The following is a 22,500-nucleotide window of genomic DNA, read 5'->3' as shown; positions in this document are numbered from 1 at the left end:
TAATAAAGTTTTTGCAAGGCTGTAAATTATTTACACTTTATTTACACTGTATTTCTGTCTAATGTTAATATTTGTATATGTTTAACATAATAATGCTGTTTTACTGGAGAAATTTAATTGCATTGGATACATTCCACAATAAAACAGCCCTTAACCCGACACACTGAGCCATGACGTGTTCATTCATTCTTATAGATCGAATAGATATGAGAAAAGTATATGCATTAAAATAGCATCAGATTGCAGTTCAGATCGTCCTCTCGAGGGAATTAACACTATGTAGAGTTTATACTAACCCTTTTCCTTTAACCGCATGAAAACAACCCCACCAGTCCTCATCACTGTGTTTGTCTTAAAACAATGAACACAAAAATAATAATAAATAAATAAAAAAGTAGTGTTCATGATGTGCACATGTTCCTGAGATACTTTAAGTGGAAATGTGATATTTAATGTAAATACTCCATAAAATCAGTCACATGATCTGTGTGTTTGGATTCTTTCAGGATGCGAGGCCTGATTTCTACCATCTTTCTGCTTCTAGTGGCCTTCATGATCCTCAGCACAGAGGCTGCAAAGAACAAGAAAGGTCATCCTTTATAAACACATATAGTACATCAGTGCACAACACATACACACACACATACACATATACACACACACAGCAACAATCACACAGACACAAACCCGCACACACAACAATTACAAACACATAACAATCTTACTGACACAACCCCCTCCGCACACAACAATCACACACAAAACCCCCAAACACCCCCCCCCCACACACACACACACTCACACACAGACACAACACCCCGCCCACACACAACCCCCCCACACATACACACACAGAAACATAACTCCCCCCCACACACACATACACACACAGAAACATAACTCCCCCCCCCCCACACACACACAGAAACCCAAACCCTGTACACATAAACACAACCCCTAACACACAACCAAACACACACACACACCCACACACACTATCCCATTTTATCACCTACAGTTTCTAACTGAGTCACCTAATAATTATTTGTGTGTGTGTGTGTGTGTGTGTGTGTGTGTGTGTGTGTGTGTGTGTGTTTAAATACAGGTTAATATGAAATAATAAAAGACATTATGTAACAAAATCACAATCTTAAAAGTAATGATGCTACAATAAAATAGTAATGTAGAATAATGGTTATGTTCTGTGTAGATAAAGGGAAAGGCTCGAAAGGAGCCCCCGACTGCACAGACTGGCGTTTCGGGAGCTGTGTGGTGAATAACGGTGATTGTGGAATTGGTGTGAGGGAGGCAACCTGCAATGATCAGACTAAGAGTATGAAGTGTAAAGTTCCCTGCAACTGGAAGAAGGATTTCGGTGGTGAGGTTTCAAAAACACATCGTCTTATAAAGCAAGCATTCAGACTCATTCACCTGCCGTTATTTTGTCATTTTACAGCCTTACACGTGTGTGTGTGTTTTTTGTGTGTTTGTTCAGCTGACTGCAAGTACAAGCTTGGTAATTGGGGTGAGTGTGACACTGCTACTGGTTTTAAGAGTCGCTCTGGTACCCTGAAAAAGGCTCTGTACAATGCTGAGTGTCAGACTCTCATTACTATTACCAAACCCTGCTCAGCCAAGAGCAAAGGCAAGTCCAAAGGTAAAGTAAATATGATGCATGTGATATTTTACTATTTACACTACACTGTTCATTAAAGGAAGGTAGATTTCTTATTTATTAGAAATTGTCTCCTGTAAACTACAACAACTGCTAATGAGTGTAAACTGGAAGCTAATCCGCAGCGCGTCATGCCAATACATAATTTTTACCTCTTTTACTACAGCATGTGACAGGAGACTTCTAGTCTCCAACTTTCTGTTACATATTTCAGCTATCTAGCAAAAAACAGAAGAAGCAAGAGTTTGTATACCCTTCACCAAAAAAAAGACAATTGCTGGGGCCAGATGTCGTTCAGTCTGTTAGTGTTTGTTTGGACCGTGGTGTAGGCTTTATGCACAAGCATCGTAAGCTTTTGTCTTAGTGAGATCTCAAGGCCTTCAGTGGGTGTATGAGTAGGATGCTGAATCGAACATGAGCCAGAGAAGCTGGAGTGGAGAGGGAATCGCTCTACAGACCTGGAGCTAATTTCGTTCCAGATTTGCTGCTTAAAAATATTTTGTAGCTTTCAGGCATGACATAATATGCAAAAACTTTGGCTTTCATTGGAATGTTAACTTGTACATTTTGTAATATGCAGTAAATCCAAAATTGTATTCAGATAAACCACATCACTCAATTCATCTTTAATGTGATCTATAACCTACAACATTGATGTGCAAATAAATAGGGATATTTTAGAGGAAAATACAGTAATAAAAACCCTTTTCTTATGAATTATGTGACTTCTTAAGATTAACCAATGACATTCTAACTCGTGTTCAAAAGTAATTATTGTACACTAAAAAAAGGGATTTTGCTCAAACCAATATGATCCACCATTTCTATAGGATCTTCTTAGTTTCTTCCGAAAAGAACAAGCTCATGTACGAGATCTTCTTGTAGAAAGGTAACAAAAAGGGTGCAAAAGAATTCAGAACACTAGGAAGACATCAACAAATGCAGAAAATAACTTCCAGAGTGACAAACAGGACCTGGACTTTTTCAGATTCACAGAAGGAAAAAAATAAGTCTTTTAAAGAACTGCAGAAAAATCTAACAAATACTGCTCACTCCCTGTAATCTAACTTGTCACCTCACATGTCTGGCTGATAGGGAAGGGTGGGAATATGTATTCCTTTCTCATGGAAAAACTTGCTCAAAAAAAGTTTTATAAGATGTGCCAAAGCATGTTACATTCTGAGACCAAGTTTTTTTTTACCAGGGTTAGTTCCAAAACTCTTTTGGCAGACAACCTGCAGTCCTCTGTAAAACAGGTGAAGATAAAAAAAAAATCTTTCCAACAGATTTACATTTACATTTGTGGCATTTAGCAGACGTCTGGGTTCAGAGCAACATGCAAAAGTGCTTTGAGTCAATGAATAAATCTACACTAATATGCAAGATTACAACTTAAGATAAATCTAACTATTAATTTTTACAAAGCAAACTTGGAAAATGTGCTAATTTAAGTGTTTCATACAGTGGCCGAGAAGTGCAAAACACATTAACAAATCGGAAAACAAATTATAAAACACTAACAAATCCAAAACAAAATAAGAAAATCAGTGTTTTCTTCTCAGCAACCGTAGTTTCAGGAAGAGGTAGGTCTTCAAGAGCCTTGAATTATACTTACCTCTCACTCTAAGAAAAGGTGGTACCAGTCGAGCAGTGCTGGAGGATCTCAGAGATCATGGTGCAATGTGAGGAGTGATGAGGTTCTGAGGTAAGATGGTGCTGGTCCATTTTTGGCCTTGTAGGCAAACATCAGTGTTTTGAATCTGATACGTGCATCTACTGCAAGCAGCAATGGGGTGGTGTTGGAGAACTTGGGCAGGTTGATCACAAGCTGTGCAGCTGTATTTTGCATCATTTGCAGTGGACGAATAGCATTAAGAGGAAGACCTGCCAGCAGAGAGCTGCAGTAGTCCAGTCTTGAAATAACAAGAGACTAAATAAACACCTGGGCAGCCTGTGTTTGCACAGATATGGTCAAATAATTTCTGGATCTTGTAAAGAAGAAATTGACAAGAATGAGCCACATTAGCAACAAGAAGAGAAGGACAGTTGATTGTCCATAGTTACCCCAAGGTTGTGAGCAGTGGCTGAATGGTAGAGCAGAGAGTCATGAACAGTTATTTGAAGATCTTGACCTGGAGATGAATCACCTGGGAGGACCAGCAGTTCTGTTTTGCTGGGATTGAGTTTTAGTAGATGAGCACTCATCCACGATATGTCCATCAAGCATGCCGAGATCCGAACAGAAGCTGTGGTATCTGAGGGAGGGAAATAAAAGATGAGTTGAGTGTTATTAGCATTGCAGTGGTAAAAAAACCCATGTGAGGATATGACTTCACCAATAGAGTGGGTAAAGAGAAAAGGAGAGAATCAAGTCCCGAGCCCTGTGGGACACCATTGGTGAGTCTGCGTGGGGCAGATATGGACCCCCTCCATGTTAACTGGTATAAGCGACCTTCCAAGTAGGAAGCAAACCATTCCCATGCTGCTCCATGGATACAGAGGCTCCTGAGGGTAGACAAGAGAGTGTTGTGGTTGACCATGTCGAATGCTGCTGAAAGGTCGAGGAGGATGAGTACAGATAACAGCAGGTTTCTTCAAGATGGGAATAAACCGCGCTTGCTTAAAGGTGTTTGGCACATGGCCCAATGTTAAGGACCCGTTAGTGATTGTGGAGATGGTCTCCTTGTGAGATTGTCTGAAGCATAGTTAAAGGGATTGGATTCAGAGGGCATGTGGTGGGATTCCTTGCAGTATCTCATCTTCTGTTATAGTTGAGAAGCTTGACAAAAAAGGAGTAGGGGATTCCTTGCGGTGTAGTCATTGTTGGGAAGAAAGTGATGGTCTGGCAGATTTAATCTTTTTTCAGCAGGTTTCTCTTTTCCTTAATCTTCTTATCATAGAAGGGGGCAAAGTCATCAGCAGTCAGGGAGGATGGAGCAGGTGGAGTAGGCGGGTTGAGTGATGTTGTAGTGAAAGCAGATGTTGTGGAGCTTATGAGGATCTTGTGCAGATTCCTTGTAGAAGGCAGTCTTAGCAGATGTCACATCTGAAGAAAATTTAGTCAGGAGTGCACGATAAGATACAAGGTCTGATTTTTTTCCACTTCCTCTCTGCTGATCTGAGTTCTCGCCGAATGCTGTGCAAGACTTCTGACAGCCAGGGGGTGAAACAAGAAGTCTTCTTGGGTTTTGTAGCCAGGGGGCAGAGGACAATGATGAAGAGGTTGATTGGAGAGGTAACTGAAACTGCATGGAATTCAAAAGAAGACATCGTTAGATGAGACAACGTAATGTGTGAAACACCATCTCCGTGACAACAGTAAACCCACACCACCACCTCTACTGGTTTCTTTTGGTGAGTGAGAGAAAGCATAGGCAGAAGACAGAGCAGCTGATGTAGCAGTGATTAATCACCTGAGAACTAATAAGCACAGACCAACAATCTACAATCAACTGAGTTAAGTAGATATACAAAAGTAAGAATTGTAGCTTACCAGAAGAAAATCTATTTAAGATTTAAAGGTAAAGCAGAATTAAAGGTTTTGGAATGGCCAAGTCAGAACACTAACATTTCTGTACAAGTAGAATTTGATAGATTTTGAGTGTTTTTGTAAGAGAAATCAAATTTAGTTGAAATTTACCTAAAAGCACTGCATTACAAACAAAAGGTGCTTAAATAAAAAACTAGTTATGTTCTGTGCAACATCGTATATCTGTAATAATTGCACATTCTGTGGCACCCAGATGAGGATGAGGTTCCCTCTTGAGTCTGGTTCCTCTCAAAGTTTCTTCCTTCTGCATCTCAGGGAGTTTTTTCTTCCACCGAATGTCCACCGAATGTCCATTTATTACAGATAAACAATGTTGAGGTGCAGTGATGGAGATCAGAGCAAACTGTAGTCCTGAGTCAGTGTAGCAGACTGTTGATATTAACTACAGTCCAAATCCATCCTCAAAGCTCCTGTTCTTAAATCGAAGAAAACACTATCCAGAGGCAGAACAGGACAAAGTGGGCAGATCCTAAGAGGAAAGAGGGGCAGGAACAGTGGTAACTGGAATCTCAGGAGCATGTTTAACTCGACCGAGAGAGAGAGAGCGAGAGAGAGAGAGAGAGAGAGAGAGAGAGAGAGAGAGAGAGAGAGAGAGAGAGAGAGAGAGAGAGAAGACTGGTGACAGAGAGAGAAGGGGGGTGAGAAAGAAAGAGAGAGAGAGAGCGAGACAGAGAGAGAGAGAGAGAGAGAGAGAGAAAAGAGGGGTGACAGGAAGAGAAGGATATGGATTATTAAGTCTCCTGATTGTTGTATGAAAGTTAATGTCACTGTGCAGTTTGGACTCTGGTAAGATTCACTCTGGCAGCAGAACTAAAAGGGAGAAGCAGAAGGAAACACAGACATGAGGATCTCTTGGATAAGAGACGACCCACCACACAACCATTAACAAACCTGAGTGAACGTGTGAGAGTGAGGAGACGACAGCATCCAAATATCCCAGTTCACCAAACACTCCATATCCATAGTCCCTCCAGATCTGCTCCTTTACCACACAAACATCTACTGACTAAACACCACACTAAATAAATATGTGTTCAGCCTCGACTTGAACACTGAGACTGTGTCTGAGTCCCGAACACTGATAGGAAGGCTGTTCCATAACTGTGAGGCTTTATAAGAAAAACATCTGCCCCCTGCTGGAGTCTTCATTATTTGAGGTACCAACAAATAGCCTGCACCTTTTGATCTAAGTAGGCGTGGAGGATCATCCTGGTACAGAAGTTCACTCAGATACTGCTGCGTGAGAGCGTTAAGTGCTTTATACGTCAGTAGTGGTATTTTATAATCAGTGTGAGATGTGATTGGGAGCAGTGTAGGTGATTAAAACAGGGCTGATGTGATCATATTTCCTAGATCTAGTGAGGACTCTTGCTGCTGCATTCTGAACTAACTGAAGCTTATTTCTGCACTTACTCCAACACCCAGACAGTAAAGCGTTACAGTAGTCTAATCTAGATGTTACAAAAACATCAACTAGTTTTTCTGCATCCTGTAACAACATCATATTTTTAATTTTAGCAATATTTCTAAGGTGAAAGAAGGAGATCCTGGTGATATTATTCACGTGAGCCTCAAAGGAAAGACTCGGGTCAATAATCACACCAAGGTCTTTGACTGCTGTACACATTGAAACAGAAACACCATCCAGAGATGCTACTGAACCCTAACCCTAACCCCAGAGTTTACTTCTAGCTGCATGTGGTCCTAGTAAAAGTACTACTGTCTTATCTGAGTTGAGCAGAAGAAAGTTATCAAGCATCCACTGTCTAATGTCCTTTACACACTCCTCAACATTGTTAAGCTGATCTCTCTCATCTGGCTTTGGTGAAATATACAGCTGTGTGTCATCAGCATAGCAATGGAATCTAATACCATGTTTATGTATCATTTCACCCAGAGGCAGCAGATATAAAGAGAAAAGCATTGGGCCTAAGACAGATCCTTGCAGAACACCAAACTTTACCTCAGAGAGTGTGTGAACTAACCCTAACCCTAACCCTAAAACTAGATCTAGCTCCACAATTTTGTACTAAATCTAATGTACTAACTGTGTTTGGGATTTTGCAGAGGTTAACTTTCATTGAAAACTGCTTGTGTGTCTTTTTTTCTCCGCCCAGGAAAGAAAGGAAAGGGAAAAGGAAACTAGAAGAAAGAAAACATCCATCAGTGGAAGTATGAAGACCAGCCCTCCAAACCCCAGCCTTTTTCTCCCTCTTTTTTTGGTTTTATGTCAAACATTAGTCAAATTTTTTTATTCATGCTGTATTACAGTTGAGGAATGTGTCTACTGTCATGTGATTGACAGATTTTGTACAACATTGTTATTCCACAAGAGAGAATGAAATGCTGATGTTTAAAGGAAACAGTTCTTTGGCTTTTTGTAGAAATATTACACTCTGTCAAAACAGTTCTGATTTGATACATGAACTGCACACATGCTCTCTCTGACACACACACACACACACACACACACACACACACACACACACACACACACACACACACACACACAAACGTATAAATACGTTTTTATTAGTTTTCTGTGATGATACAGTAGAGTTTCCTGAATAGTGGTGTGTAAAAGAGTAGTGTTTTGAAAAGTCGAACTGCTTTTTGTAGGATTATTATCACTTCAAATAAAAAATATTTTAAAAGTTGTTGAAGTTATGAGTCAATTTATAATGGAATGCTGTAACTGCTGTTTACCTGCTGGTGTCTGTTTTGAGGTCAGCTCTTCTGTTGTCTACACTAAAAGTTTCATTGTGTAATAAGCACACACACACACACACACACACACACACACACACACACACACACACACACAGACACACACACACACACACACACACACACACACACACACACACACACACACACACACACACACACACACACACACACACACACACAGTCTATTGTGATCTCTACACGTGGCAGCATGATTTTTATTCAAAGCATAACATTCTATGTTTGAGGAAAACACACTTAGTTATCAGTCTAGAAACAAAAGCATTTCATCAAAATAATAATTTGTTTAATATTACATAAAATACATAATTAAATATATCATTTTCCTCACTATTCTTCCCCTTGGCAAACAGTGATGTTCAGCATGCTTTCCATGTTCCGTGCTACATGAAGAAGTCAGACTGTTCTCTAAATGAAAGTATGACACGATTAGAATATTAACAAAAGCAAACGCTAATCAAGAAATGAAACTAATCTCTGATATTATACATTTATTATTACAGAAGCATCAAATCAAATCATGTATTGAAAATCCTTTAGCCTTTAGTTTAAATGTATGTTTATTTGGATTTTAAATATGCATGAAATAATGATAATGTGATGAACATTTTCATGATCCAGAGCACTGTATCAGGATAAATACCCGTTTCCTATAACTGTATGTCTTTATTAGATTTATGCATTAAAATACACACACAAAAACATGCATACACACGCTAGAGTCACTTATGGGTCATTTCTATTATTATTTCAAATAATCAAGCAAGAAAACATCCTTCATTCACTCCAGCACTGAAGTGCGTTTCAATTAGCCACATAAATTATATTTAACTTTTTGGAGTTTCAGTACAGGAGAGTTTATGTTTATATACATCATTGTTTTACATCGAGTGCTGAACATATAATTCCATACAGTGCTGTTTTATTGCAAAATAAAATTAATTTTTGATCTCCATATCTCCATAGGATATGATTAGACACGTGCATGTGAGGAAACAAATGAAACAATATAAGAATATTTGATCAGATTTATTTATCAGTAAATTAATTCAACTGAATCATCTGTGTACCAAAGATCGCACAAAAATATTTCCACATCAGTGAGATCAGAGAAAGTCTTGTGTTTTATTGCACGCTGCTCTGTTATATCACGTTGGAGAATAACACAGATTTCAATGCAGACCATTAACAAAAAAAAAATGAAAATATCAAAGCTCTCACAGCATTATGGAGACCACACAGTTCCATTTGCATGTCAGTGAGCCATTAATGACCTCAACAAACTGGAGAGATAAATAACAGCAAATAAATCACTGGCGAGAGGCGCCAGGAATCTCAATCGCGAGGATACACACTGCCCTGGAACATCACGACTGAAACTGCGTCATACTCCAGAGAAAGTCGGCCAAATGACAGCTTCTCTTTTTCAAGCTAAAACATTGAAACATTGGTAAACAATAAGTAAGTGTGTGTCCTGTAGTTTATTAATTACTATATTACAAGTGGCATAAAGCTGTGTAAGAATTACAGACTGCCTCAATCCAGATTCCACCCCACGCTATATCAAAATAAGCTCATCCGCAAAACGGCTTACATTTCACAAAAGTAGTTATGTAGAATTTCAGTTGTATCAATCAGAATCATAGACTTAATTTAATCAGTCTGGGAGAAGCAGCAAGCCCCAAGGACTATCTCTAACCAAAAGGTATCTGAGACCATGATTATCATTCACACAATAGCCCTTCCTGACCTGCTGGGGGGCCGGCACCAGCAAAGGTGCGAATACCGGTGATTACCACCTGCTGACCCCCCCCCGAGAATGGTCTTCCCCAGCCTTTTTGTTTCCTCACGCATGTCCTATATCTAATTTACATTTAAAGGATAACTCCGGTCTATACTTCAAAGGGGAAGAACAATATAAAATATCTGGGCAGAGTTTGCCCTGGGTTCTTTCTGACTCCGATGAACCCAAAGTGCTTCGTGTATTTTGTCACTGCTACGCTGTTATAAACTTCTTCATTACCATCTTCGTTGTCCTCATCATTTTTTCTTACAGCTGTGATCTAGCGACTCGATAGTGAACAGTAGATTGTGAATTAATATGAGTGGCAGTTAATATCTGTAATATTAAGGCACCAAAATCATCTTGTTCTAGTGATTGTCGATGTAAAAGGGTGAATTCGATGCTGATGTGGATGTGAGTAATGTCTCAAATAGCAGACATTTTCTAATTTGTCCCATAACCAAAGCTTCTTCATTTAGTCTCAACTAAGACTCCTACAGCTGCTTATTGATCTAAATGACGTTTTCAAAGAGTTCTAACAGCTTAAATTAATAAAGAAAATATTACTAGGATGAAACAAATATGAAACAAGGAAATGTCCCCATCGAAACGTGTTCAACACTAGCTGATGTTGTTAAATCATGAGCACCAGCAGGTTAACAGTTTTGAATTTAGTTTTAATCTTTATTAATGAAGATATATCCAGAAAAACAATGTTAAATTATTTTTGTTTCTAGATTGCAGACAGCTGTGTTCGAAAGAAATATGGAAAATATATCATTTTGATGTTTTTGAAAATGCATAATAATTCTGGATGTGTCCTTCAGGGGCAGGAGAAGCTTTCCATAGATATTAACTGCACCCTTCTACTTCCTGTCATACAGTAAATATTTGGTTTTAGACACTAATACTGTTCATATTTTCTTAAAGTACATGTTACCCACTAATTAAATACCAGAGTACAAACACCTATAGTACATATAAAATGTAAGAAGAAAAAACTACTTTGTAGGAGCATATATTAAGCTTATATAATTTTATACACTAGTATAAAATCACTAGTTAAAAACACCATCGATTTGCTTTATACACTTGTGCCTGTGTGTACATGGAATGTTCTTTACTACAACAGGTAGAGATTTTATCTTGAGTACAACAAGTGGAGAAGCATTCCTCAGCATTACATTATTTTTGCTAAACACAAAATACACACATCTTAGTATTCAGCATGAATGGACACGTTTAACACTATTAACACGTTTAAGAAAAGGAATATTATTGTTCTGTTTGTTTACTCAATAAAGTTTGAAAAACAACTTGGTTTTTTAATGTGCTTGTTATGGGTTAACTTTCCACACCAAAGAACATTATATTTTTCAGTCAATTAATTCACATGAAATGTGTTATTCGGTGATGAACTTGGCAGTGCAGATGAGCAGAGTAACATTATATACAATTATATTTATCAGCAGCTGATTAAATCCCCTGATCTGATGTTCCAAGTGTACAGACTGCAGGCTTGTTTTTTTTCTGAAATGAAACCACACTTTGCACCAAGCATTAAAGCCTCATACAAGACACTACATGATACATTCCAGATTCCAGTGCATCAAAGACATTGGGCTGGAACACTGAGAACAACCCAATTATTCATTAGAATCCATTAGAGTAGATCCAGTTCACCTGGTTCCAATGTTTTTGTACTGGCACATGAGAAGGTTCTTGAAGGTCTTTTTAAAAGTAGCATTGCACAGAGCATAACAGGCTGGGTTGATGGTACTGTTGACGTAGCAAAGCCAGTAGCCAATGGCCCAGACCGTGTCTGGCACACAGGACTGACAGAATGTGCTGATAAGGACCATCACATTATATGGTGTCCATGTAATGATAAAGGCCAGAAGGATAGCAAAGATTGTCTTTGTCACTTTCTTCTCACGTGCTGCCATCTGTCTTTTCCTTTTCACCTGGCTGCGGGCAATACTGGCAAACTTGCGAACTACTGTGCGTGGCCTGTTGATTGGGATAGAACGGCCCTCTGTGCCACTTTCTGGAGGAATTATTTCGATTGCAGTGATGCACTCATCTCCTGCCTGCTTGGTGACAATCTTGATTTTGGACCATTTAGAGCCAGGGTTGAGTTTGGGAATAGGAGCAGGAGCAGATGCCAGGCCTTTTTGTGAAGAGCCTTCATTGTTGGGCTTTTCCTTGAGTTCTTTGGGTGCAATGCTGGCTGTGCTGGAATCATTTGAGCTCTCCTTCTCCTCATGCTGCATATTGCCTTCAGATTTAGTGGGGACCATGGACTCATCTAGCTGTCCATTTTTCATGGTTTCAGCTGTGCTGACTGTGTCCAGACTGGGCTTTGGAGGAGACTGATTATTGTTGTTCTGCCTTAATATGTGGCTCTTCAGCAATCCAGCAGACCTCAAGACTTTCTTCTCCTTCTTAGCTTCTGGCTTTTGCTTGGATACACGGCTGCGGCTAGCTAAGGAGATGTGAATGTACAGCACTGTCATTATGACCACTGGAAGATAGAATGCAGCAATTGCTGTGCCAAATGTGACCACAGGGTTAGAGAGAAACTGGATATAGCATGCTCCTGGTTCCACAGTGCGTTCCCCTACAATAAACTGCCAGAAGAGAATAGCAGGAGCCCACAGGATAAAGGAAAGGATCCAGGCTGAAGCAATCATCAGACCAGCCATCTTGGTTGTGCGACGTGTTGGGTAACTTAACGGTTTGGTTACACAAAAATAGCGATCAAAGCTGATGATTAGCAGATTCATAACAGAGGCATTGCTGACGACATAGTCCAGAGCCAACCAAAGGTCACACACCACAGGGCCAAGCGGCCAGTAACCCTTAAGGATATACACAGTGTACAGATTCATTGAGAACACACCAATGATCAGGTCTGCACATGCCAAGCTGAACAGAAAGTAATTGTTGACGGTCTGGAGGTGTCGGTTAACTTTGATTGACAACATTACCAGGATGTTACCCACCACAGTAACAAAGCTGATTGATCCGGTAACCAAGGCAATGAAGACCATCTCCACTGTCTTGTATGGGCTCCCAGTGACTTCAGCAGCTGGACAGGAACCACTGGTGCTGCTTCTGTCACAGCTGAGATTATCATTGCTTGAAAAATTACTAAGTAAACCTAAAACACACACACACACACACACACACACACACACACACACACACACACACACACACACACAGAGAAAAGCAAAAAGATCAGATTATTATTTTGTAATATTTGGAGTTACTGTGCAGTGTTGCAGTAGAGCCCAGCATCTTTCTAATACAGAGTATAACAGCTAATTACTTAACTTCAGAATATAAATCTACTGTTTCTATTCCCATGTGTTGTTTTTACAACCAATTTTAATCCTTTTTTTTTTTAAACATATTAGGACAATTTTTCTGAATGTTAAGTATTTGTACTCTCCCAAATACTGTACCACTCAAAGGTTTGGACACAGCTTCTCCTTCAGTGTTTTTTCTTTATTTTATAATGTTCATGATTGTACATTAATACTGAAGTTTCCAAACTATAAAAGAACAAACATGTAGTAAAACAAAAATGTGTTAAACAACCCAGAATATGTTTTATATTTTAGATTGCCCAGAGGAGCTCCATGTAGCTTTGATGACAGCCTTTCAAACTCATGACATTCTCTCATTATAGTCACAAGGTCATCACCTGGACTGGGTTTCAGAGCACACTCATCAAGAGTGACATTTCTTACCTTCTTAATGTGCTTTAGAGCATCAGTTGTCTTGTGCAGAGGAAAGTGTGAGTACAGAGTCAATATCCATATAAATGCAACTACCAAAAATGGCAAAAAATACACACATCATTCATTTAATAGAAATGTGTACTTCTACTTGAGTAAAGAATGTGTGTACTCTTGCCATTTTTGATGTTTAAAAAATACTTGGGTAAAAGTTAAATTACTGACTGCACTTTTTCACTTAAGTTAAAATAAAGAAGTTTGGGCAAAAAAAGTACAGCTATTTGTGTAGAAATGTGATGAGTGAAAGTAAAAAGTTTGTCTGAAAAATAAATAGTTAAGTAAAAATACTGATACCAAAAAAATCTACTTAAGTACAGTAACAAAGTTTTTGTAGTTCATTACTTCCCTCCTCTGGCTAGTAAAATTACTGTACAAATCCATCACTCGCAATTAAGGAAAGAGAAAAGACCCATCATTACTTTAAAAAATGGTCAGGAAACATCTCAAAAACTTTAAATGCATCTCCAAGTGCATCAAATGCTATGATGAAACAGACTTTCATGAGGACTGTCCCAGCATTGGAAGACCAGGAGCTACATCTGCTGCAGAGGATAAGTTTTTTTTTTATTTTTTTTATTTTTTTATTACCAGCTTCAGAAACCACCAATTTTTATAAATGCTTCTTAATGACATATTTCAGCATCAACTGTTCAGAGGAGTCTGTTTGAGTCAGTTCATGGTTGAAATACAGCAAAGAAACCAAAGAATATCAGAAGAGACTTGCTTGGGCCAAAATAACACAAGGAAAGGACATTAGATCAGTGGAAAACTGTCCTTTGGTCTGATTAGTCCAAATTTGAGTCCAAAGTTTCGTGTCTTTGTTAGATGTATAGAGTGTGAACATATGGTTCCCGAATGTGTGGTTCCCACTGTGAAGCATGGGGGAGGTGTGATGGTCTGGAGGTGCTTTGCTGGTGACAGTGTCAGTGAATTAGTCTTAATTGAGGACACATTTAAGTCAAGTCAAGTCAAGAACCAGCATTGCGACCACAGCATTCTATAGCAGGACAACGACCACAAACACACCTCTGGGTTCTATAATAGCTATTCATTTTAGAAGGACAGTGATGGAGTGCTGCATTCAGGTTTGTGATGAGTTGGACCAAAGATTGAGAAGTTCCTAGGTGTTGAGTGCTTGTTAGCTGCTTTTCCTTCAAAGTTGTTGGAAAACCATCCTAGGTGATTTCCTCGTGAGGCTGACTGAGATAATGCCAAGAGTGTGCAAAACTGTCATCAAAGCAAAAATATGGCAGCTATGAATAATTCAAAATATATATCATATTCTGGGTTCTTTAAAAATGTTTGTTTACTACATGATTCCATATGTGTTCTTTCATAGTTTCAATTTTTCATGTTTAATGTACAATTCTGCAAATAATACAAATAAAGAAAAACCACTGAAGGAGAAGCTGTGTCCAAACTACTGACTGGTACTGTAGGTCTCCCTCTAGTGGTGACATTAATGTTTGGCTTTTGCTGATTTAAATAATTTAACTTCTACTAATACTACTAAATTATAAGATCATAAATAGAACGAACAATAAAGTAAAGTACACAATGATAAGAATTAGTAAAGAGAGAGCAGGCAGCACTTCAACAAGTGCTCAAGTGGAATAAAGCTACATTTTAAACAAAGAACTACATGTAAAACACAACATAAACATTTATATCCTCATTTCTCTACCTCTTACTATGAAGCAGAATCATCCCTCCCTCAGTAGGGGTTGACATTCTATATCCTATTCCTTTTGAAACCTCTCTGACTCCCACATCCCTCTTTTCCCTCTTTTATCTTGCTGTATTTTCAGATCACTGGGTCTTTGGTATTTACATGATTAAGGCATTAATTTAAAAGCTTCGTGTATGTAAGTAAGTTAATTTTGCCTCCCAGAAATCCTTCTCTTTCCCATTATTAACAGACAAGTGAACAAGACACTGATTGCCCTTTAGCAGCTATAAATCTGCAGTGCTGTGATTCTGATTGTACTACAGGCACTAAAGCTCGTTATTAAAATCAGAACTATAACTTTAAATTGCAGATATTTGGGCTTTATACAAAAGTCTTCAAGGACCTTTTAGTTAACATAACATAACATAACATAACATAACATAACATAACATAACATAACATAACATAACATAACATGACATGACATAACATAACATGACATAACATAAGATGACATAACATGACATAAGATGACATAGTTTATAATAAGTTAACATAACAATCTCAATCGCTCCTATGTTGATGAAATGTTTATTCCTATCAAGGAACCTCCATTCTTTTACAAAAGCCAATATTCTAGCCAATATGCAATTTTTTTTAATGCACACTGTCAATTTGGATTTCCTGTTCTTGTTTATGCAGAGTAAAAGCCTACAGCTTTCTAATTGCTATATAATGCAGTATGTAGTGTTCTGTACATGTGCAGCTATACAGCTCACATTCGTGTGATGGCAGGAGAATAGCTACCAACCTTTCCACAAAACCCTTTTTTCCCCTAAAACCTAAAAATGTGTAGCTGAGTGGGAAAATAGAAAGCAGCAGTGTGTGTACTCTTTGGGGTGATAATGATATTTGTGGACATTATTTCAATACTGCCTTTGAAGTGAATAGATCCTGGTTGAGGAACCATTTAAACGTGGTTATAATGGACGAATCTGTATGTATCCATGGTTCTACTAATGAGTGGAGAACTGCCAGAGTGAGAAGATTGCATGGCAAGGTATGTTTTTTCAGTCATGTTTACTAACCATTAGGCTTAACTGTCTTTAGACAAAATAACTTGTTTATGATAATAACCAAGACACAGAAACAAAATGTGTACTTAACACAAGTCTAGGTTCCTCTGGTGGACCATCATTTTTCATAAGGGATAGAGGCATTCCCTGCCACTAAGAAAGCTTACGAATAGTTCATGAACTCTTAGTGGAAATCTGTTAATTAGTCTCTGGTGTTCAGACAATGCACTCATGCATGCCATTAGGGTGAACCTGGAGGACACAAGCTGACTTTCCACTTGCCTGAATGTAAACGAAAGGTGGATTGATCTTAAACACTTGTATGATTTATTATGCTGCAAATGCTCCCAGAGGTCAGAACTAAATTTAAGTAGTTTTGTGTTTCTTACGTCAACATATTCTGGATTACAGAGTCAGTCGCTATGTCTAAACAGGCTGTACAGAAGTCAACTGACTTTACTTTAATATGTTGATAACGGATTGATTGATTGATTGACTGATTAATTGATTGACTGATTGATTGATTGGCTGATTGATTGATTGACTGATTAATTTATTACAGTGGAACCCACTGATCTCGACCTCGGTGAACTCGCCAACCCTATTAAGTCGACGTTTTTGAAGTGGAACCGCCAAATTCGTACTTTGTCTTTTAATCGGTTATGTCGATTCTTTTATGTCAACGAACCCTAATATCTCGAGCACAAGGGGGGCAAAGTTGCCACTTAACGTCGGTTATCTCGATCCGCATGACCAATCGGCGGCTTTTGCCACGTCACCATCTGACTACCGTATTTTCGCGTATACAAGACGCGTCTTATAGAAAGTTTTACATCCCTCTCACCCAGTGTGCGTCTTATATACGCGAAAATACGGTAGTGAGACGGCGCTGTGCAGCCGCAGAAGAACTCGCAGAAGTGGCGGAGAAATCAAGCCTTACAGATGCTACAGGTGTAGGATACTTTTCAGAGCTGTGTGTCAGAGTGAAATGACTCGAGAATTTAATGTTGACACTGGTTAGCTTTTTGTAAGAACGAACTACACTCCGCACATTTTTTGTGATTATGTTGGCAAATTTTTGTGTTTGCAATGTTGGAGAATATAATAAAGTTTTGTTGTGAGAATCGACAGTGGTTTGTATTGTATACTGGTGAATCTCTGCTGTTAGTTGGTGTACATATGCCTTTTGGTGTAAACAAGCATGTATGTACATTTTTATAGCATGCCTTCATCAAACAAATCGCAGCGACGCTGTTGTGTAAAAAAAACCTCCAAAAACACGTGCATGTACATTCTCATTTAATAACGCACATCATGTACATACCGACATTTCAAGCACGTAGGCAATTTTGGCACATGTGGGTTTAGATGGTGCTTATGACAGAAAGTCTGTGTGACAAAATAGACTATGTGAAGTCACTATATGTGTTATAAATGTGCCAAATGTGTTAAAAAATGTCGAGTTTTGTGTTTGGAGCTTTTTCAGATCATCTTTGATCTTCCTGGGGGTGATGATTGGCTGAATCTTGTTTTTTGTTTTCCATGTGTTTCAGGTTTTTGTTGCCTTTTCAAAACATTTTTAGACCATTTTAGCTGAGCATCCTATAATTCTCTGCACTTTGTCTTTCCCTTTCTAATCAACTTTTTTTAATCAAATTATGTTGTTTCTCATTTCTCTAACCCATGATGTATAAAAGGAAATATAATAATGAAACCTGTTTTTTTTTTCACAGAATGAATAAGATCTCTGATTAAACACACCCCTTTAAATAAAACAGACAATTACTCAAAAAAAACACTGTGCATGACATGACAGTTGGTCGTCTATTTTTCTATTACACTACTACAGCTACTAGCCAAATTATTTGCAATGAAGAATGATCCCTACTGCTCAAACTGGTTTGTTTATGAAAGAAGAGCTAGAGAAGCTTGTATACCAAGTCCGAACTTCCGGGAGGCACAAAAGCAATTAGGAAGACATGGGTTACTGATAATTATGATGATGCTGGAGAGACCCACGGCTAAGATGGGCACTTTACAAAACTTTGCTATGATCGAAGAGTGGTGAAGGCTATTTTGGAAAGTTATCATATTAAATCCTGTTGGGACACTTTAGCCAATGATTTCTCTGAAAAAAGATCAGCAGAGACTGGGAAACTGGGCAGGAACCAGATACAGGGCAATCCAAGAAAGAAGAATCTCTTCACTCTAAAAGAGATTTGAGCCTTAAGCAGATATTCAACAGGACAATTGATGTGTCAGAAGTGTAACAAACTGGCAAGTGTAGGAATCTGTGTGACTTTGAGAAGGACCAAAATGTGATGCCTTATAACTGGATCAATGGACATTATCACAAAAGCGCGAAGTATCAAAAGTTTCTGTACTGATGTGTGTGAAGAGAGAAGTCTATCCCGTCTGGTCCGATGGTACAGAAAATAAAGAAACATGAACACAGATCAATTTAATTCCCCTTCACACAAAAGATCAAATGTGTCATGCTTTAATCTACTGCCTTATTTAAAAGTGTGATTTATTTATCTTAGGGCTGTCAACTGATTAAAATATTTAATCGCGATTAATCACATGATTGTCATGAGGTAATTAGTGATTAATCGCAACTTAATCGAACATTTGTATCAGTTCTAAATGTACCTTAAATTAATATTTTTCAAGTGTTTAATACTCGAAACAACATGCCCATGAACAAATATTGATGCTTTATGCAAATGTATGTTTATTATTAGTGAAACCGAACTCAACATGGAGCATGAAGACTAAATATGCTTGTAAATATTTGAAAGTAATTGTGATGTTTTTAATGATGTAAATCATCAGGACACCAAACAAAACATTTGCTATGTTTCCACACGGACGGTTTTAATATCCGGATGTGTTGCATCATGGAGGATTTTGGTGTGAGGCGTGTCAGTAAAACAAGTGTTTAGTGATTAAAATGTATTTGTTGGTGTTTAATTTTTTTTTTTATATATATGAGTAAAGAACGGACATTGTGAATAAATGTTTGTTGTATTTTAATTTCACCACTTTTATATTTATTTCTTCATATTTTCAATAAAAATGGTCAAGCAGAAATGCTCGCTGCATTAATCGTGCATTAATGAAATTAGTGCCGCTAAAATGGATTTGCGTTAACACGTTAACCCCTAATTTATTTATTTAATGGTGTGTCAGTAAATTTTTATTATATTTAATTATCAAATGAGAGTTCACTGTGCTTCTTTGCTGCATGCTGATAATGTCTGTAATATTATACCTCAGCAGTAAGCATTTAATGTTTAACAGATGGCCTCAGTCTTTTCTCTTGTCCTATTCGGATTTTATCAGGACATTTGTCATTATCTGCTGACAGGAGGAAATGTGCCTCAGCAGCAGCACAAGGCTGAATGCGTCCAATTAACAGCAAATGCTCATATTTCATTGTCTGATTTATGAAAGATGAACAATCCAGACTCTGTGGAGATTCCAGTGGATGCAACAATAAACATTTACATCACAGTAACTGATCATATATGAAGCATGAGGGACAAATAAAGATCAAGTTTATTGATGTTTTGTGGTGGTGCAGAGTGGCATAGCCAGAGATACAAAGGGTGAATAATAAAATATTACTAAGATCAATGCAGGATCTGTAGACCAGGCTCAGGGCTGGACATTAGATAGCATTAGGAACAGTAATGGCACAAGTTTATTTAATTAAGGCACAATCTACCCTGAAATAATTAGTAACGTTGTCATAAATTACCTTGATGATAATTACTAAAATCGCATTCTAGCTATTGTTTTGGAGCTACATTTAAAAACATAACCAGTCATCTTCCTGTTCAGCATTGTGGTGTTTAACTACTGAAGACTACTAGTTTGCATATATATTTTGGGGAATATAAACTCTATCAATAATTAAATATTGCAGCTATGAAGTTTAAGAGTTAGAACTTGATCATGCTCATGGTGCTCTCATTTCTACCTGTGGGTTTTTTCCCAGGGCATTGTGGGAAACACGTCATGTTCAACTGCTTGAACATTATTAAATATATTAAAGGGAAAAAGTGGTCTAATAAAATATAGATTTTTTTATTGCTGTGTTTTTTTTTGTACAAAGTAGTCTTACAGGACTTTTTTAAATACTGTGTGTCTTTTGTCTGCAGATTATAGCTGAAACACACACAACTGGTTCACAGAAGACTTTCTGTAGTAATTTATCAGGTCAGTGAGGCTCATTTAGAAGTTACTCATGAACTGTACATTGTACTAAATGAGAACTATAACAGGGTCATTGAGAAATGAAATTTTTTATATATGAAATGTGTTGGATCTTTTCAAGAAATGTGGATTTTTTAAGAACAAGTATCGTTTTTGTGTTCGAGAGATCACACACACCTTCTCCACCAATAAGTGCATCTGTTATATCCTCATTCTCTTCTCTTCTCTTCTCTTCTCTTCTCTTCTCTTCTCTTCTCTTCTCTTCTCTTCTCTTCTCTTCTCTTACACACTGCTCTACTGTGTCTTAATTAATGGAAGTGGGAATAATGTATATATATATATATATATATATATATATATATATATATATATCACCCTGTACATGAGAATAGTAGAATTTTGTTTAACTTTATTTATCTTTAGATTAATGCATTCTAATGCACATTATGTGAACCATGTACAGTACAGATTTACTGAAAATGTAGTTTATAATTATACGATTGTGAATAAATAGACATGAAGGTATTTCAGAGCTCTTCCCTGACAAGTACAAGTGAGTCCTGAAAGAGTGAGACGAAGAGCTGCACTTCTGCTTTTTGTATAAACCAAAAGCAGATTCTTCATATGAATAAATTTCGGTTTATTGCAAACTGAAGTATGCATTCATTAGCATATGACACACTTTTCTGTTACATAACAATGTTATTTTCCCCTCAGTGAATGTCAGGCTGCAGGTATGTAATGGCAACTTTTGTTTGGCTTTAAATATGATGTGGGTGAACACTGCCTCTGTACGAAGGGCCACAGAGCCTTTTTCATTCTTTTCTGATAAGAATTTTACACTTTAGACACAAATATTAGGAATTTTGGAAATAAGAATTAAGCCCACGGTGCTGGCATGTGATCTTTTAACATGATATTCCTGTGCTGCTGTGAGTCACACTGACAACTCTGTAATAATAAATCACAGGCAGGGCCGGATCGCGGCGTCCGTTTGGAACTTGTTCGGAAATTCTTATAAATCTTATGTTCATGTCTTCCACCTGCTCAGTTATGTCAAACATCATCATGCCTCAACTTTAGACACAAAAACAATTCCAGTGAAAAATGAGACCAAAACATAATCACTTTAAAGAAAGTGGTTGAATGCGAGAGTCAATTTGATCAAAATCAGTGAAATTCAGCTTTTTACTTAATGAACAACACAGGAATGTATTTGTTTTCAAATTTTATAGAACGATATACAATTATTTATCTTCAGTGGGGAACTAGAATCATTACCTATTTAAGAAATTGTTTAACAATGAACTTGTGTTAGTTATCTGGTGATTTACAGAGAGTTTCTCTGTTTTATTGATTTCTCAGCTGTTTATCTGTGTTAAATCAGTCTAATCTCATTGTATATTTTTTGATCTGTGTTATCAATAGCATTTTAACAACCTGCATGACATTAAGAATAATTTAAATATGTATATTATTAACTAGATTTCATTGCTTTTGAATAATCATTTTAATAGTAATTAAAGAATTGGTCACTAGAACAGCTCAACACTTCTGATTTCCTTGATGTGGTGTATAATTGCACCTGCACTACCATGACTTTATTTTTGACATGAGACATTATTTAAAACCAAGTCACCTTCATATCATTAACACACACTCAGTACCATCACACATAAAGACACATTCAGTTGTAATGCATTATAAAACTATGCCATTATATAATGAAATCACCATGGATACCCTGAAATCTCTTGTAGTAGGACTCTGCAGTCACTCCTTGTTAGAATGAATTAATGACAAGTAAAGGAGTGTCTGGGTTTTAACGTCTATTGTGTGCTTAATGTACAAAGGCTTCTAATTGCTCCCTCTGATTATTGAGAAAACTTAAAAAGAAATTGGAGAATTAATGGGTTGAAGAATGACAAAAGCATGTAGCGTTAGCGTTGGTGGAGTTCTGTGAATAAAAGAA

General features: G+C 37.6%; 2 protein-coding genes across 3 annotated transcripts in view; one reads left to right on the top strand and one right to left on the bottom strand.

Annotated features, from left to right (window-relative positions):
• mdka (midkine a) overlaps window positions 1–7,882 on the top strand; it is a 15,429-nt gene extending 7,547 nt beyond the window's left edge. The window contains exons 2-5 of the mRNA XM_083550166.1: window positions 507–589; window positions 1,211–1,378; window positions 1,496–1,657; window positions 7,343–7,882. Coding sequence (XP_083406292.1) covers window positions 508–589; window positions 1,211–1,378; window positions 1,496–1,657; window positions 7,343–7,371 — 441 coding nt within the window. The 5' untranslated portion in view covers window position 507 and the 3' untranslated portion in view covers window positions 7,372–7,882. The remainder of the gene's footprint in view (window positions 1–506; window positions 590–1,210; window positions 1,379–1,495; window positions 1,658–7,342) is intronic.
• A 569-nt stretch (window positions 7,883–8,451) lies between these two features.
• The window catches only part of chrm4a (cholinergic receptor, muscarinic 4a), an 18,165-nt gene continuing 4,116 nt past the window's right edge, over window positions 8,452–22,500 (bottom strand). The window contains exons 2-4 of one of the 2 annotated variants that reach the window (XM_083550132.1): window positions 12,762–12,919; window positions 10,028–12,617; window positions 8,452–9,486 (exon numbers count right to left, since the gene is read on the bottom strand). In XM_083550132.1, coding sequence (XP_083406258.1) covers window positions 11,436–12,617; window positions 12,762–12,919 — 1,340 coding nt within the window. In that variant the 3' untranslated portion in view covers window positions 8,452–9,486; window positions 10,028–11,435. Of the gene's footprint in view, window positions 9,487–10,027; window positions 12,920–22,500 lie in introns of both variants that reach the window. The other variant, XM_083550131.1, reaches the window with a different exon arrangement.

The sequence above is a fragment of the Silurus aristotelis genome (assembly GCF_946808225.1).
Source record: "Silurus aristotelis genome assembly, chromosome: 9".
Taxonomy (NCBI): Eukaryota; Metazoa; Chordata; class Actinopteri; order Siluriformes; family Siluridae; genus Silurus; species Silurus aristotelis.
The sequence above is the reverse complement of the archived record's forward strand: the minus strand, read 5'-3'. Positions and strand labels throughout refer to the sequence as shown.